A 15,855-nucleotide genomic window follows, 5' to 3' on the forward strand; every position below is an offset into this window, starting at 1 on the left:
CAATCACGACACGCTGTTCTCTGAGACTCACTCCTCCTCCTCCTCCTCCTCCTCCTCCTCCTCCTTCCTGGAAACATAACCGAGGCATAGCTTAATGATGCGTCGGGGCAATCGGTCGGAATACCTCGGATCCCGTTCTGGATGTCTGGAGTTAAAAAACACGTGGCTGACTAGTACAGGCGGGAGGGGTGTGTGTGTGTGTGTGTGTGTGTGTGTGTGTGTGTGTGTGTGTGTGTGTGTGTGTGTGTGTGTGTGTGTGTGTGTGTGTGTGTGTGTGTGTGCTGCAGCGTTCACCAACACCAACGAACCCTGATGTTCCTCAGTGTTCACGGACGAACCGGTGCGTGATTTTTCATGTGCCCGCCATTTTTTCCCATGTACATGACATAACAAAAACAGCTGGCCTCTCTCTCTCTCTCTCTCTCTCTCTCTCTCTCTCTCTCTCTTTCTCTCTTTCTCTCTCTCTCTCTCTCTCTCTCTCTCTCTCTCTCTCTCTCTCTCTCTCTCGTCCCTGGGATGAGAGGGAGAGACAGACGGAGAGAGAGAAAGAGGATACAAAGACATCATGTTTGTGGTCATGGGGTTAAATCCCTGACCCGGGGTCGACACGTCTCTTCAAACACGAATGAAAACATTTGTAAACGAGAATGTCCCCCCCCTCATGTCGCGTCGTTTGAGTTCCTGAACGAAGGAGCGTTCCATTGATCAGTGCCGCTGAGGAACACGACTGATAATACACTAACACCGCCTGGGCGGCCGGGGGGGGCGGGGGGCGGAGGACGCCGCTCCCCCCCTCCCTAAGTAGTGCGGGTCAGAGGGTTACGCCGCGGAGGAATGAAAGAAGACGAGAGAATCGCACATGAAAGCCAAAAAAGAAATGAGTTTGGTGGCCGGCACTGGCCTCCTCTTATCAGACCGCTCTCGCGGAGAAGCAGCCCGACGCACGCTCACCCCTTTCATCTCCCCCCCGACTGCTCCTGACGAGCTGGCTGTCGCCCTGCGTGGTCGACACCGCCGTCGTGTGTGAACGGTGCATGAATGGATGAATTTGTGAATGAATGGCTGAATATGAGGCAGCATCGTAAAGCGCTTTGAGGAGGGGCCACCGGTTTAGACCAGCGCTGTCTAAGTGCCGTCCGTTAACCCCTCGCTCTCCTCTTTCAGACGCTGAGGAGGAGGGGGGAGCTGGAGCCGGCCAAGGAGCTGGTCCAGCCCGTCGCCCTCAAGCTCATGGCCGTCGTCCAAGGCCAAGGACGAGGAGATGCCCCTGCTGTTCTTCGTGGCCGGAGAGGTGAGACTCAGGTGGGGGTGGGGGGTGGGGGGACAGGGAGAAGCCTGGTCCTGACGGACAGAACCCCATCGTGGAGAGAGGGGAGGGACGGAGGGATGGAGAGAGAGAGCGAGATCCCAGTGCATCCAGTATGGAAAGGACAACTGGTGATAACGTACACCTACAGGCATCCACACAGACCAAAAACAGAAGGATCTCTCTCTCTGTCCCCATCTCTCTCTTTCCGGCGCACTAGCTCACTCACTCGCTCACTCTCTCACTCTCACACACACACACACGCACTAACACTCACACTCACACTCACACTCACACACACACTTAACGTAAAGCCCTCCACTGTGCCCCCAGAATGTACACAAACTCAGCGACTCTTCTCAGTTTTGAGCGTGCACTGAGTTTGTGCTCAGTGGCTGGGTGAGGCATAAGATGGAGCTCATAGCTGGGGCCTCATGTCTGCCTGGGGGGTGTAGCTGTGTGCCGATGTCAACGCTCAGGGAGACGGAAGGTCACGCTGCGGCCCCCAGCGCTGGGGGCCGAGGATCCCCTTTGAAGGGGGCCCTCGTGAGCGGCCTGCCGTCCCAGCTTGGCACCGGAGCCCTATCCATGACCCGGGGGCTGGCCCGCCGCCCGCGTATCACAGACCCAGCGGGACGGCGCCCGTCCCCGTACAACGCCGTCTCCCTTTGATCCCCCACCCCCGGAGAGAGTCTCTCTCTCTCACAATCGCTTGCTCTCTCTCTCTCTCGCTCTCTCACTGGCTCTCTCGTACTCACTCGTTGTCTCTCTATCTCTCTCTCTCTCTCTCTCTCTCACACTCTCACTCTCACTCTCACTCACACACACACACACTCGGAGTGTTAAGCCTCCACCGTCCCGTCTGCGCCCCCCGGGCCGGGGGGGGGGGGGGGGGGGTCGTGTTCCCAGTGTCCCCCAGCGAGGCGGGGGCTTGGGTTTCTATAATGTGGTGGTGGCGGAGTATCTGGAGGGGGGAGGAGGAGGAGGAGGGCTCTGTGTGTCAGCCCGCCTCCCTCACCCCTGGAGGGGGAGACCCGACCCGGCCGCGAATTGCCAGCGGCCGGACGGAAGGGGGACAGACGGGCTTCACTGGACAGATGGCGCTCTCTCTGTAGGAGGGGCACCGCGGTTATTTTCAGGCCCACCTCGCCGCCGCAGGGTTACGGTTACAGCCGGCGTGCCGGGACGCCGACTCCCCCTGCGTGGGCGGGACGGGGGGCAGGTGTAGGTTTACTGTCAGGGATCGTTTCGACTCCTCCACTCCGCTCCCAGGCTCGGTGTGCTCCTACCCAACCGAGGGCCACAGGCAGGGCATTGGGCCTGGGTCAGGCCTAGTGCCAACATGCTCCCTGGGTCTGGTCTGACCCAGGCCTGGGTTAGGCCTGGGTCTGGCTGGTGCCAACACGCTCCGGGCCCGACCAGCTGCTGGCTTCTCGCTGTCCGTCACTAACTGGTCTGTCTGCCTACCGGGGGGGAAACACATGTGGCTCTTGTTAGTCCTTCTAAAAGAAGTCCTGCATCTTTTGCCCCTGGGTATCCAGAGCTACAGGCGGAGGCATTAATAGCCCCGGACACTCGCGTTACTATGGTGTCTTCATAAAAAGACCATTATAGTCATCTCTTGACTCTGAAACGGAAAATAAAATAAATCTGCATTTTGATCTATGACGAAACTGCAATGTATTACATTCGTTGATCCGATATTTCTGGGTATATAAAATATACACAATTGATTGCCCTACTTCTGAATAATTAAAGGTGCAGTGTGTAGAATCTAGCGCCATCTAGCCAACAGAATTAGCAGAAATATATAATATTCATGTATTATTATGAGTCTAATCCATTAAAATAGGAGTCTTTGTGTTCTCGTTACCTTTAAACAAGCTCTTAATCGCTACAAAGGGGGCGGGACCTCTTCCACGGAGGCCGCCATGTTTCTTTTCCAATTCAGGCCAGTACAGGCCACCGTAGTTTTTAGAAAGTGAGGGTGGGGACATTCGGTTGGCTGCAATTTACCACCTACTGCCACTGAATTCAACACCCGGGACCTTTTAAGTATTAATAAAAAAAAGTCAATATCAAATGTGAAGCCCGAAACCCCATCGACGTTCAAGACGACCAATCAGATGAATGCTATCCTAAGCCGTCGGCCAATGAGAGGCCTATAACCCGTTATCGCCGGAGACCTTATCAGAGGCTGATTGTCTGCCAAACGCCACATTGTCTCGGGCCACACACACACACACACACACACACACACACACACACACACACACACACACACACACACACACACACACACACACACACACCCTTATCGGCGCTGTGCCTACACACACGCGCGAGCAGAGAAGTCCTTTTGTCTGTTTGTCCGGGGGTGAGCCCAGGAGGGGGGGGGCGGAGGGAAGTGGGGCGGGGCATATGGAACGGCTGCAGCCACGGCAGCCAATGAGAAGCGGTTAACACGAGCAGCCACACAAAAGAAGATGCACGGCTTCGTACGGAGCCTAGAGTGACTCGCAGATCACATCTCCTAATATCTGAGTGCGCTGGAAACCTGGGAAAGGCCATGTTGACAGATGATGGCTCTCTGTGTCAACGCCGGCATGCGTGTGTGTGTGTCCAGATAGATGCATATCTACTTCACACGGTATGATTTACAGATCATACCGCAGGCACGAAGGCCGTCTTGTGTTTGCAGGGGAAACACAAACAGGTCACGTTAATCCTCTGCTAGTTAAAGAGAAGGCTCCCCTTTGTGTTTTACTTTCATCGCAAATTTGGCGCCGTTTGGGACTAATACCGTTTATCTGATCAATTGGGTCAAACGGACCAATCAGCTGGCCGCGTTGGCGTTGTGATGCAATGGGTATGAGGGCCATCTCCCTAACAACAGCGTAACCAAATCGCTCATGGTTCCTATATTACACAGTGTAGCTCTGGGATCAGCAGTCAAAGGGGATCTACTGAAGGGCGGCTCTATTTGAGATAAGGGAGAATGGGGCCCCACAGCGAGGTGGACTGGAGAGTTATAATAAGTACCGGGGCTGGGGGATGTACCCTGTTACTTTGTTATGACAGTGCACATAGTGAAGCATAAATCACAGAGCCATAACTGTACGGGCCTCACTGAACCCTTCTTCCTCGCTCCGTCTCCCAGTGACAACAGCGCCCCGCAGTGGCCGTCTCCGGTACGTCTCAACCACCGAACACCATCTTTATCATTCCCACATAAAAAAGACTGAAATGCTTCAGTATTTCTGTCTCTGTCTCTCTCCTGCTCTCTCTCTCTCCTCTCTCTCTGCCTCTCTCTCTCTCTCTCTCTCTCTCTCTCTCTCTCTCTCTCTCTCTCTCTCTCTCTCTCTCTCTCTCTCTCTCTCTCTGCCTTTTTCTCTCTCTGCCTTTTTCTGCCTTTTTCTCTCTCTCTCTCTCTCTCTCTCTCTCTCTCTCTCTCTCTCTCTCTCTCTCTCTCTCTCTCTCTCTCTCTCTCTCTCTGCCTTTTCCTCTCTCTCTCTCTCTCTGCCTTTTTTTTCTCTCTCTCTCTCTCTCTCTGCCTTTTTTTTCTCTCTCTCTCTCTCTCTCTCTCTCTGCCTTTTTTCTCTCTCTCTCTCTCTCTCTCTCTCTCTCTCTCTCTCTCTCTCTCTCTCTCTCTCTCTCTCTCTCTCTCTCTCTCTCTCTCTCTCTCTCTGCCTTTTCCTCTCTCTGATTCTCTCTCTCATCGGCCCAGACAGGTTAAGCTGGGGGAAATCAGGCCTGCCGGCCCGGGGAAGGGAGAGATTGTCTGATTAGATTTCCAGTAGAACCTGTCAAAAGTGAATTGTGGGACCTGGAACACTTCAACATGCGGACTAATCCCCTGGAACGGAGGGAGGGGACGCGGGAACCCTTGTGGGGTGTGAAGTGTTTGGAGAGGATCCCTTTGCGGAGGCGGTACTGACACACAGGATGAATTTCGAGCCATTGTGCCTTTTTCGTTTTACAGTCTTTTTACGGCGGTTCCAAGTGGGTTTGGTTTGAGAAGGCGCTGCCGCCGTGTCTGCCGCTGTGCCAGAGTGATTTACACGCGCCCCCCCCCTGTGGCTGACTGAGCTGTAATCCTAACTGGTAGAAAGGTGAAAGGTGATCTTAGGCCTCAGGCGTGTGAACAGTAGAATAACCATTTTGGGGGAACAAAAAATGTGTTCTCCACAACAGAAAGACGAGGCCGCCAGGCATTCCCACGTTAATCATGCCCATGCTACATTCATTGCTGACCGCATGTCTTTAAATAGACGGGAAGGGTGTGTCTGATTTCCCCCCTGCTGTTACAAGGTGAATAGGATTGTTAACAGCCTCCCCCGCTCCTTCATACTGCTAGGTTGTTTGAGAACCCCTGGCTCCCTACAGACCCCCCCAGGGCCCTGAACACATATAGAGAGTAATCCCCCCCACCCCACTCTACAGTATATGGCTATCAGCATGGAGCGAGGCTAATGCGCCATCCGATGACACTAACCAGATGTCATTGGATACATTGGCAAGAATACACACAAACAGGGCTTTGTTCTGATTATGTTAGCGCGTGTTTAGAGTGGAGTGTGTAGTTCACATAAACGAGACACCATGGCTTCTTCACTGCAGCCGCCTTGGCTGGTCAACAGAATGAAACCACACAAGTCGTTTATCTTTCTTGAAACCCATTTGACCTGAAGACACTCGAAGTATGTCCAGTGAAATGGATGGCTGCAGTAAATGGTAAACGGACTGCATTTATGCAGCGCTTTTCCAATCAGTGGCCACTGAAAGTGCTTTACCATGCTGCCTTACATTCACCCATTAATGCACACATTGACACACCGACGGTGGTGTCAGTCACGCATGGCGACAGCCAGCTCGTCAGGAGCAGTGAGGATGCGGTGTCTTGCTCGGGGACACCTCTGCACTCAGGGGATCGAACTAGAGTCCTTCTGGTCCGCCTCCTGGGCCACATGCCGCCACACTGTGATGACGTAACACAGAGAAAGTCCCTTCCACACCGCTAACCCCCTCTCCCGCCCCCCCGCCCCCCTTCTGCAGGACGACATGACGGACTCCTTGCGGGACTACACCAACCTGCCCGAGGCGGCGCCGCTGCTCACCATCCTGGACATGTCCGCCCGCGCCAAGTACGTGCGCGACGTGGAGGAGATCACGCAGGACGTCGTCGACCAGTTCGTCAGCGACTTCCTGGACGAGAAGCTCAAGCCCGAGCCCATCTGAGGACCGGACCCCCGCGTCTAAAGACTCAAAGCCCCCCTCCCCCCCCTCCCCCCCTTGTTGCTATGCCCCTCCCCCTCCCCCGACTCTGTCAGACTGTTAGAGACTTGTCGACTGACATCTTACATCTTTCGGTTGTTGTTTTTTTACTCGCCCCTCTTCCATGGAGTCCGCTCCCCTCCTGTGGTGCCTTGCGTTGACTGAAGCCCCCACAGTAAGATACATATAAATACATCTATGTGTTTATATGCATTAGCTGCTCGGTCTGCAGTCGAGCATTTATTTGTTTTGGTTCCCCCCCTCTCTCCAGAAGACACCAGCCCGTGAGCCGATGGACCTACACACGTACTTAGCGGCGAGAGCCTTGCTACATTTGGTTTTGTGATACCAGCCGGGGAAAGAATAGCTGGCAGATGAGATGTTCACCGTACACGTGTGCTAATGAGCCAGTTGGATGTAGCTGTTCGCTTTTTAAGGCAATCTCTGTTGTGTTTGACTGAACATGTCGTAAAGGACTCGATATTTCCTAGGAATAGGCTTAACTTAATCCTGTCTTATTCTTATGGTGGTTTTCATCTCACCACATTTTCCGTGGTCCCTCCGATTCAAAAGGCACGACACGCTTTGCGAAGAGATTGTATAATTGTTGTGTAACTTCTTGCCATTGCCAGGTTGTATTTCAACTCACGACTTCACAATCATTAAAAATTCACTGTCAAGCACAAATTATTTGCATTGTCAACTACGGAAAGATTTGAAGAATTAAGACTTTCCAAGACTATCGAGCAGAAATACTGAAATGTTTTCCAATTGTAACCTTGATGTTAAAGTATTTCTCACATGTTTTACACATCATGCTGCAATTGGCCAGGTATTGTCACCTCCTTGTGGTGAAATAATCAACTGCAGGTATAAAACTACATTAAGCCATTATGGAGCTGTGATAGCCGATGTCACTGACGTCTATGAAGGCCATAGTCTAGTGGCAACCATGTGATATCCATCACTGAATGGACTTGTCATTAATGATAATTAAGTTTCTCAGACACAAACAAGCTTCCGTGCCAAAAGCAGAAAATCTGTGTTCTTCTGTAATGACTTATAAATGGCTCAGAGGGTGGATGTATACCAACACATTCGCATGGTTAGATATTTTATTTACAGTGTAGGCTAACTTCATATATAAATCACTAGACAACCAATCGCAGTACAAAAACGACCTCAGAGCCTGTGGCTGAAGACATCTTGATTAATGCAGTCCCTCTCCCTACAAATCAAAACTTTCAGCCCTCGAAGATCCTTCAGCAGTACAGGCCAACACACCACAAACCAACTGTAAACGGGCAAAACGTCTCATGAATCATCACAAACAAACTCCTCATTCAAACACAAACGCACTCATATCAGCCGCCTCTCCGCCTTCCCTTTCCTTGCGGAAGTCTCCACCGAGTCCAACATCTGCCTCCGTCCCTCGAAGAGGAGGATGCTGGCCGCCATGGCCGAGTTCAGGCTGTCCACGCCGGGCACCATGGGGATCCGCAGCCGCCGGCCCCCCGTCTCCGCCGCCAGCCCCACCGACTCCAGGCTCAGGCCGTGGGTCTCCCCGCCCACCACCAGCGCGGCCGGCCCCCGGCCCCACCCCTCGTGGTAGAGCAGGGCGTCGACCCGGGGCAGCTGGAGCCCCGCGGCCGTCTCGTCGTCCGAGTCCGAGTCCGAGTCGGACTCGTCGTGGTCGGGGTTCCCCCGTCCACGCCGCGTGCTCACCCAGCCGTAGTCCCCCGCCTTCAGGGCTCCGGTAGGTTGACCTCTGACCTCTGCGTGACGATGCTCCGTTACCTCTTCTTCTTCTGCGCTCGCGGGGCCACAGTAGTTGTCGGCCACGTGGACGGAGGTGTGCTCCGGGAGGCGAGCTCTGATGTCCTTCCAGTCCAGGCTGCAGTGGACGGGGAGGCGGAAGTGGGCGCCCATCGCCGCACGCAAGACCTTCGGCTCCCAGGGGTCCACGCAGCCTGTCGGAGAACACAAGAGTCACGTCTTTATCGGAGAACACGGAGTCAGGTCGTCTTTATCGGAGAATACAGAGTCCTTTATCGGAGGGCAGAATCAGGCCGTCTTTATCTGAGAATAAAGTCATGTCTTTACCTGAGTATAAAGTCATGTCTTTACCTGAGTATACAGTCATGTCTTTATCGGAGAACAGAATCAGGCCGTCTTTATCTGAGAATAGAGTCACGTCTTTGTCGGAGAGTAAAGTCACATCTTTATCGGAAAACACAGTCACGTCTTTATCGTAGAATAGAGTCGTTTCAAGGTCGACAGGCCCCGAGTGACCTTTGACCTTACCCTTGGTGAGCAGGACGTCCCGGCAGCCGGCGGCGGCGGCCGAGCGCAGGATGGTGCCCATGTTGCCGGGGTCCCGGATGTTGTCACAGATCAGGGACAGCGGCACGGTGGGGCGGGCCTTGGGGAAGCTCATCTTCTCCGGGTCGGGGCGGGAGAATATGGCTGGAGGAGGGAGAAGACGACCGGTGAGCTAGGATCAACACGCCTCCTAGAGGCACACCTGCAGCTGCTTCCAGTTTGTAGGAACAGCATGAGGTCCGGGAGTGGCTTGTGTCAGTGTCTTGGGTGTAACCCCTAGCTGCTCTCTGAAGCCGGCCCTGTGTCTGAATTCACTAAACTGGCTGTAGACAAAAGTGTGTGCCAATGAGTGAATCAAATCAGGAGACTAGGGTAGCAAAATATAGCAACAGAGCTGATCCTGCAAAGAGCAGCAAGCCATACAGTTCATCTGTCTGATGTTTACACATGACTGTCGTTTAGGGACTGAATCGAGGATAACCAATACTTACGAACACTACTCCTTCCCAGATTAGAGCATTAAATTGTATAATAACAACAGACTTTCTTATTGTCCAATAAGCCTATACAGACGAGGCTTATTGGACATAATTTCTTTCCGAAAACGTACCCATCACCCCCTGAGGAGCCACAAGTTCGGACCAGATCTTGATCTCCTCAAACTTCACTTTGACCAGAGTAGCTCTTTTCAGCTTGTCCAGGGGCAGCTCACACAGCTTCTCCACCCGGCTGAAGAACACCATCTGGGGGTGGGCTCCGGCCTCCAGGGCGTCGCAGATCAGACGCTTCCCCTCCAGAAGGATCTTACCCTGGTGCTCCCGGAACGTCCGGGAGCGGGCGATACTCACCACCCTCCTGTGGGGGAGAAAGAAATCGTTTTCGATTAAACACTCAGAGCGCATCTTGTTTTAAGTGAGAAATTAAAGCACTATTGGTAAAAGGACTGCATTTATACAGTGCTTTTCTAACCGGTGTCCACTAAAAGCACCTTACAATACTGCCTAACATTCACCCATTCACACACCCGATGGTGGAGTAAACCATGCAAGGCGACAGCCAGCTCGTCGGGAGCAGTTAGGGTGAGGTGTCTTGCTCAGGGACTCCTCGAAACAGCTAAGAGGAGCCGGGGATCGAACTACCAACCTACCAGTACCAGCCAACCCGCTCTACCTCCTGAGCCAAACGCCACCCCCCCCCCCACATTCAAGTAAAGACGAGGAGACACTGCTTATTCGGACATCCACTGAATGTAGTTTGGTTGTCATGTGGATGCGTGCCCTTGGACGTGTATGTATTAAACACAATACGTATGTGATTTAATATCACATGTGTATTAAAACAACTGGGATAACATTGTCATGTGACAGTAAACCATGTGTCCTATATATCCAATGCGAAAACAAACATACTATTGGTTATAAATGATAATAGCTTGGTACCAAAGTCAAATACAATCAAACTCACGCCAGTCTTTTGTCTCCGGGGAAGGCTGTTTCGAAACGAAGTCCTCCGATTCGGTCTTTGGAAAAGGTGATGTTTGACAGCTCCGATGCAGGCACAGACGCATGGCTCGGGATCATGATCGCTGATGGAGGACTGAAGGTCCTCTTCATCCCAGGAGCTTTTGGAGGAGCGGGCTTCGGTTCCTTCCGACCCTGAGACCCCTTTGGAGGAGCCACGGTCTCCCTGTTGCTGTCGGGAAACAACACCTTGACGGGTGTCCTCCTCAGCCCCCTCACATACCGCCTTGATTCCACTGTGTAGTCGCAACCTCTCCTCAGCAACGCGTTACGCTCCGTGGAGAGCAGAATTATCACGCTTCTCATGTAGGCCGCCATATCTGGCCTTTCTTCTTCTCCTTCAACAACACTGTCAAAGTAACCCCGTCCGGTGCTCCCCTCTAGCGGATGGTGTGGTAGTGCATCCACAGTATTATATTATTTGAATAACATAGCGTTGTGTATAAAATCCTATTCAACACAAAGATTATTTAATTTCTTATATTATGTGTAAAAAAAATATATATATAGTGCGAACCTCATTATTTATACAACTGTGTACAACTGCGACTTTATGTACCAACATAAAGTCGATGTCAGAAACATCGATGTCATCGAGGAGATCCAGTCAATTACCGCAGCGTCGATGCTGTATTCTCGATCTGCCTGGAGGATCTGCTGCTGCTGCTGTGATGGCTATGAGGCGAACACTACATTTTGTTTTTAAAGTTGGTGACCGGGCCAAAACAGCCACGTTTTACCGAGATGTTCTGGGCATGAAGGTATCTCGTGGTTCTACTCTTGGGTTATCCACATCAGCGCTGAAAACTATGTTGTTAACGTGCATGGCATTGTTTCATTCCATGTTAATTATGGAAATATGCCGTTGGCGGATTTTTTCACTAATGTATTCATTAATTTTCAGATTTTAAGGCATGAAGAGTTTGAAGAAGGCTGCAAAGCAAGTTGCAACGGGTACATTGATCTGCTCAACCTGCTCTTGAACTTTGGCTAAGTGTATTGGACTGGAGGACATTTCAACACCGTTGCAATCTCTTGCATGTGCTATCTGCAGGCCTTATGATGGGAAATGGAGCAAGACCATGGTCGGGTTTGGTCCAGAGGATGACCATTTCGTGGCTGAACTGACATACAATTACGGCGTCGGAGAGTATACCCTCGGCAATGACTTCCAGGTCCGCAACAAGGGGTTTATAATAATACATCATAGTGACCTGATAGTTAACCATATGTTAATCATTCAAATTTTTGATTTCTTATTTTATCAGGGATTGACTCTGCAATCGAGCCAAGCTGTGAGGAACGCAAAGCGTCTCGGATGGCCCCTCACGGAGGTGGAGGAGGCCGTTTACCGCACGGAGGCGCCCGGTGGATACCCCTTCTACCTGGTGGACCGAGAGCAGCCCCCCAGGGGTGAGTCTGGGGGATGCCCCCTTAACCCGGCGACAGAAAGCAGCCCCCCAAGGATGCGTCTGGGCTGGGCCTTCTGAACCTTCCCATATCTTTCAACATCAACTGTATTTCACAAAAATGTTTCACATTACTTCACAAAAATGTTTCACATTGAGGATATCTGAACATGAAATCATTGCATAAACTAATGAACTTCTTTCTTCTACTCTGCATGGCTGCTATTCTGGAAATGCCTCACAATTAGTTAATCAATAGTTAAATAATGCATTATTGAAACTGTTATAATGTATAATGAACCAGCTATTCATTGTTGTAATCAAATAATTGAGATAACCCTGTTAGGGCTGGTTTCAATAAAAGGATATTATCCATGCAGGAGTTTTCGACTCCAGTTCTGATACCATGTATTGATAGGATGCTGAACATATGTAATGAGGCTTCCCCTTGTACCAGACCCAGTGCAGAAGGTTTGCCTTGGCGTGTCAGACCTGCCTACAGCCACCCACTACTGGACCGATCTACTGGGGATGAAAGTGTTGGAGAAGGATGAGGAAAAGAAGACCGTACTTATGGGATATGAAGACAAGCAGGTGCATCAAAATGAATATGTGGCGTCTGAGAAGTATATTAATATAGATGTAATTATACAACTACTATAAATATAAAATAAAACGGTGTGTGTATTTGGGTCTGCGTGTGACTGTGTGTGTGTGTGTTTGTGTCTGAGTCTGACTCTGTATGTCTGTGTGTGTCTGCGTTTGTTTGTATGTGTCCGTTTGTGTGTCTAGTGTAAGCTTGAGCTTCAAGACGTGGGTGGGAGTATAGACCATGGAACAGCTTTTGGAAGAATAGCCTTTTCATGCCCAAGAGACCAGGTATAACAACCAATAATTCACCATCACTAATGCTTCATTTCTGTTCACCTTTTGATTCAAATAAAAATGGTTCTAAGTGGCTTCGCCTTTTCAGTTACCTGACCTGGAAGCCTTGATGAAGAAGGAGAATCAGAAGATCCTCACTCCATTAGTCAGCCTGGATACCCCAGGAAAGGCTACAGTAGAAGTGGTCATTTTGGCAGACCCAGTAAGTGGATTACAGAGCTCCCAATTCAAGCTTATCATTAAGTATTTTCCCATTACATAATATGCGTTCATTTCTTTCAGAATGCCCACGAGATTTGCTTCGTAGGGGACGAGGCATTCAGGGAACTTTCCAAGGTGGATCCCAATGGAAACGCACTGCTTGATAAGGTTTGTGTGGATCCAACGTTGAATATATGAAGCTGATATGAAGCGTTGGTCACAAGGTCAATTTTCAATGCATTCTTTACTCCATTTGTTTCCAGGCCATGGCTGAGGACAAGAGCGAGGAGTGGTTCGCCAAACACAACAGACAGAAAGCTATCGCATGAGAATACTGATGGCTGAATGGAAATCTACAAAAATAAATACTATTTTAGTCAGAATATTCTGTGACTAGATAGGAGAATTGCACTGTTAAAGTGCAGGTTAAACTTGGTAGAAAGATCCACCTCTGTGTAATGTGAACATGGTTCCGCCATATGCCAGCACAACAGTGATTCAACACAACAGACAACAAGGAAGTGCGAGGACAACTGAGTTAATATTTAATTTATTTACAACCGTCTAGTAGTAATCGGGTTATTATATCTGAAATCTATGAATCCCTGTCCCTAATCCTCCATACAATATTGTACAATATGGAACATGAAAAATAAACGGACTATTTAATAAATCTCTAATTTTTTCTTTCATTCTTTCTTATTTATTTGTGCCCATTAAGAGAAATATAGTGAATTCTGGTTTGTAAATGGGCTGACAGGTGTGCCCAACATGTCTTGCCACAGAGGGCGCTGTTTGCCCGTTTCGAGAGCGTGTCAGATGTGATGCTAGCAGCCAGTGGTGCCAGATTGGGACATATTTCCCGATCTGGCCCAATCTGGCAACACTGCTAGCAGCAGCTGAGAACCAGAGGGAAGCGGGGCTAGCGGTTCAGTTTCCTGTGTTTACCCGAACAGGAGCACCGTCTCACGGGCTGTGCTGTGTAGCATTAGGGGCGCTGCAAAAAAGCCACTGGAAATATGTTAACATAAACTTAAAACAGAGGGTAAGTGCTGCAGTGGATAGTTAAATTGTACCCTTTTAAAAAATATTTTTGTTCAGTTTAGGATTAGAAATGCTAGCTGCATATAACAAGTTTTTGCGCTAAGCTAACTTTGCTAGTTACAGTCCGACAGTCCTCCACCCCCAGCTCATAATTATTGGTGACCGTTGTTGTCATTCATTTCTCCGGGCTAGCTACGTGGCTGTTATCGCCTTCAGTGTGGGACTGGAGGAGCAGAGCCCGTACTGGTTGCTCTACACTCAAAACCACCAAGAATAGATCTAGCCTAATGTTTAATTCACTACCATATCACAGATTGGCCAGGCGTTTTAACCCATCTGGGATATAGCGGCTGTATCCTCTCGTATTACGTCAATTCATGGGCGCTTTCGGTTTGGACGTTGAGTTAACGCAGCCACCCGTCTGCTGTCGCTGTCAGACAGGCACTTTATGACATCCACTATCGCACTACCGTTTCTTTGTACCCAAAGCAGGAACAATTTTCATGACTGTGGCCGTTCTGTTTAATAAGGGGTAATGTTTCCAACCTTGACAGCAGCTGACAGCGAGGACCACGGCACCCTGCCACATGACCGGGACGGCGGGGTGAACCAATTAGTTGGAGCAAGATGTCTTTGTTGCTGATATGTTCCCTGGGAGCTTTAATAGTCGGCATCACCTTTCTCCTTTCCCTAATCTTCAGGTAGGATGTGCCTTTATTGTGTTTGTGGTAGTCGCGTCATACAGCCTTTATTTGCTTTGAGTTTAATATGTATTGAGTTGACACACCCCAACAACCCCTTTTAAATCGGACTTATTTGACTCGCCACGCCTGAAGTTTAAACAACGTTCTGTATCCATGTGTCGTTAAATACCTAGTACATCAGGATATTGTGCGTGTTTGTAGTCTGGAAGCTTGAATAGGACGCCCAAGTGCAGAACCACAAGTGACAGCTTGCCCAAGGAAGTATAGTGAGGCAAATATACGCACACGTCGAAAGAATGATTAGGGATAGCACAACTTAATACACACTGCAGGATACAGTTCAGGCTTTATCAGACACAGCCTGAACGTTGTGTACCTTATTATATAATTAACTAAATAACGACATCATACATTAATACACAACACAATGCTCGTGTGTGAAGACTAAGACCTCTATTTGTTGTTCCCACAGGTGGCTTATATGCACCTTGGCAGTGCGATTCTTCCAGAACTCACTAAACGCTGAGCTGAGGATCAAGTCTGTCGGCCTGTTCTCGGTCCGAGGAATAAGTATCCAGTTTCAACCCCAGCACACTCTGGTAGGTCACTGGCTGAGCTGTGTTTACCCGGCCTTCCTGAGGCCGGGGTGGTTACGACTGCATCTGAGAGACACACACTATGTATACTCTACCGGTTATGAATGTTGTTGTGAACTTGTGTCCCGTTTCTACCACAGGAAATTGATCGAATATGGATCTCGAGCAAGCTGTTGAATCCGGACTTGCCGTAAGTAGTGCTTAAGTGTTTCTCTGTGAGGCGAGGATGTGTGCAGATCTCAGACACGCTGCAGGTTAAGATCTGCGGTTCTCCATTGAGGTGTGTCCCCCATGCCTCCAGGAGGTACCTGGCCCTCTGTGTGGGGGAGACGCGGGTCAGGTTCGACCTGGAGGCTCCTCTGAGGGCCGTGGTGAAGAGGAGCGATGTGGGGACCCCGGGGAAGATGCAGATCAACCCCACAATGCTGCGCCTGCTCTCACAGGTACGCGCATGCTTCCTTCTTACCTCTCCTCAACTTAGAAGTCTATGTCCTGGGGAGGCATGTGGCTCAGGAGGTTGGCTGCTAACCGGAAGGTTGCTTGTTCGATCCCCGGCTCCTCCTTGCTGAGTGTTGAGGAGTTCCTGAGCGAGAC

At 50.3% G+C, this 15,855-nt stretch overlaps 4 protein-coding genes across 7 annotated transcripts in view; 3 read left to right on the forward strand and 1 right to left on the reverse strand.

Moving 5' to 3' along the window:
• nxn (nucleoredoxin) overlaps positions 1–7,267 on the forward strand; it is a 50,035-nt gene extending 42,768 nt beyond the window's left edge. The window contains 3 exon segments of the mRNA XM_060076198.1: positions 1,165–1,236; positions 1,238–1,291; positions 6,362–7,267. Coding sequence (XP_059932181.1) covers positions 1,165–1,236; positions 1,238–1,291; positions 6,362–6,544 — 309 coding nt within the window. The 3' untranslated portion in view covers positions 6,545–7,267.
• A 417-nt stretch (positions 7,268–7,684) lies between these two features.
• On the reverse strand, positions 7,685–10,803 carry mrm3a (mitochondrial rRNA methyltransferase 3a). Its single transcript, XM_060074549.1, has 4 exons — positions 10,367–10,803; positions 9,513–9,757; positions 8,885–9,046; positions 7,685–8,550 (listed from the first exon to the last, which is right to left on the reverse strand). Exons 1-4 carry the CDS (start codon positions 10,738–10,740, stop codon positions 7,940–7,942), a joined length of 1,392 nt encoding a protein of 463 aa, XP_059930532.1. The 5' UTR covers positions 10,741–10,803; the 3' UTR covers positions 7,685–7,939.
• Positions 10,804–11,022: 219 nt separating this feature from the next.
• Positions 11,023–13,609, forward strand: glod4 (glyoxalase domain containing 4). The gene is made up of 9 exons (XM_060075377.1): positions 11,023–11,183; positions 11,327–11,376; positions 11,477–11,597; positions 11,691–11,835; positions 12,289–12,425; positions 12,624–12,710; positions 12,805–12,918; positions 12,999–13,085; positions 13,181–13,609. The coding sequence occupies exons 1-9, from the start codon at positions 11,094–11,096 to the stop codon at positions 13,244–13,246; spliced, it is 897 nt and encodes a 298-aa protein (XP_059931360.1). The 5' UTR covers positions 11,023–11,093; the 3' UTR covers positions 13,247–13,609.
• A 195-nt stretch (positions 13,610–13,804) lies between these two features.
• LOC132474547 (bridge-like lipid transfer protein family member 2) overlaps positions 13,805–15,855 on the forward strand; it is a 77,887-nt gene continuing 75,836 nt past the window's right edge. For 3 of the 4 annotated variants that reach the window (XM_060075310.1, XM_060075309.1, XM_060075312.1), the window contains exons 1-5: positions 13,805–13,962; positions 14,519–14,662; positions 15,138–15,264; positions 15,402–15,451; positions 15,563–15,704. In XM_060075310.1, the coding sequence (XP_059931293.1) occupies positions 14,589–14,662; positions 15,138–15,264; positions 15,402–15,451; positions 15,563–15,704 (393 nt within the window). In that variant the 5' untranslated portion in view covers positions 13,805–13,962; positions 14,519–14,588. Of the gene's footprint in view, positions 13,963–14,515; positions 14,663–15,137; positions 15,265–15,401; positions 15,452–15,562; positions 15,705–15,855 lie in introns of all 4 variants that reach the window. The other variant, XM_060075311.1, reaches the window with a different exon arrangement.

Source organism: Gadus macrocephalus, chromosome 16 (assembly GCF_031168955.1).
Source record: "Gadus macrocephalus chromosome 16, ASM3116895v1".
Lineage (NCBI taxonomy): Eukaryota > Metazoa > Chordata > Actinopteri > Gadiformes > Gadidae > Gadus > Gadus macrocephalus.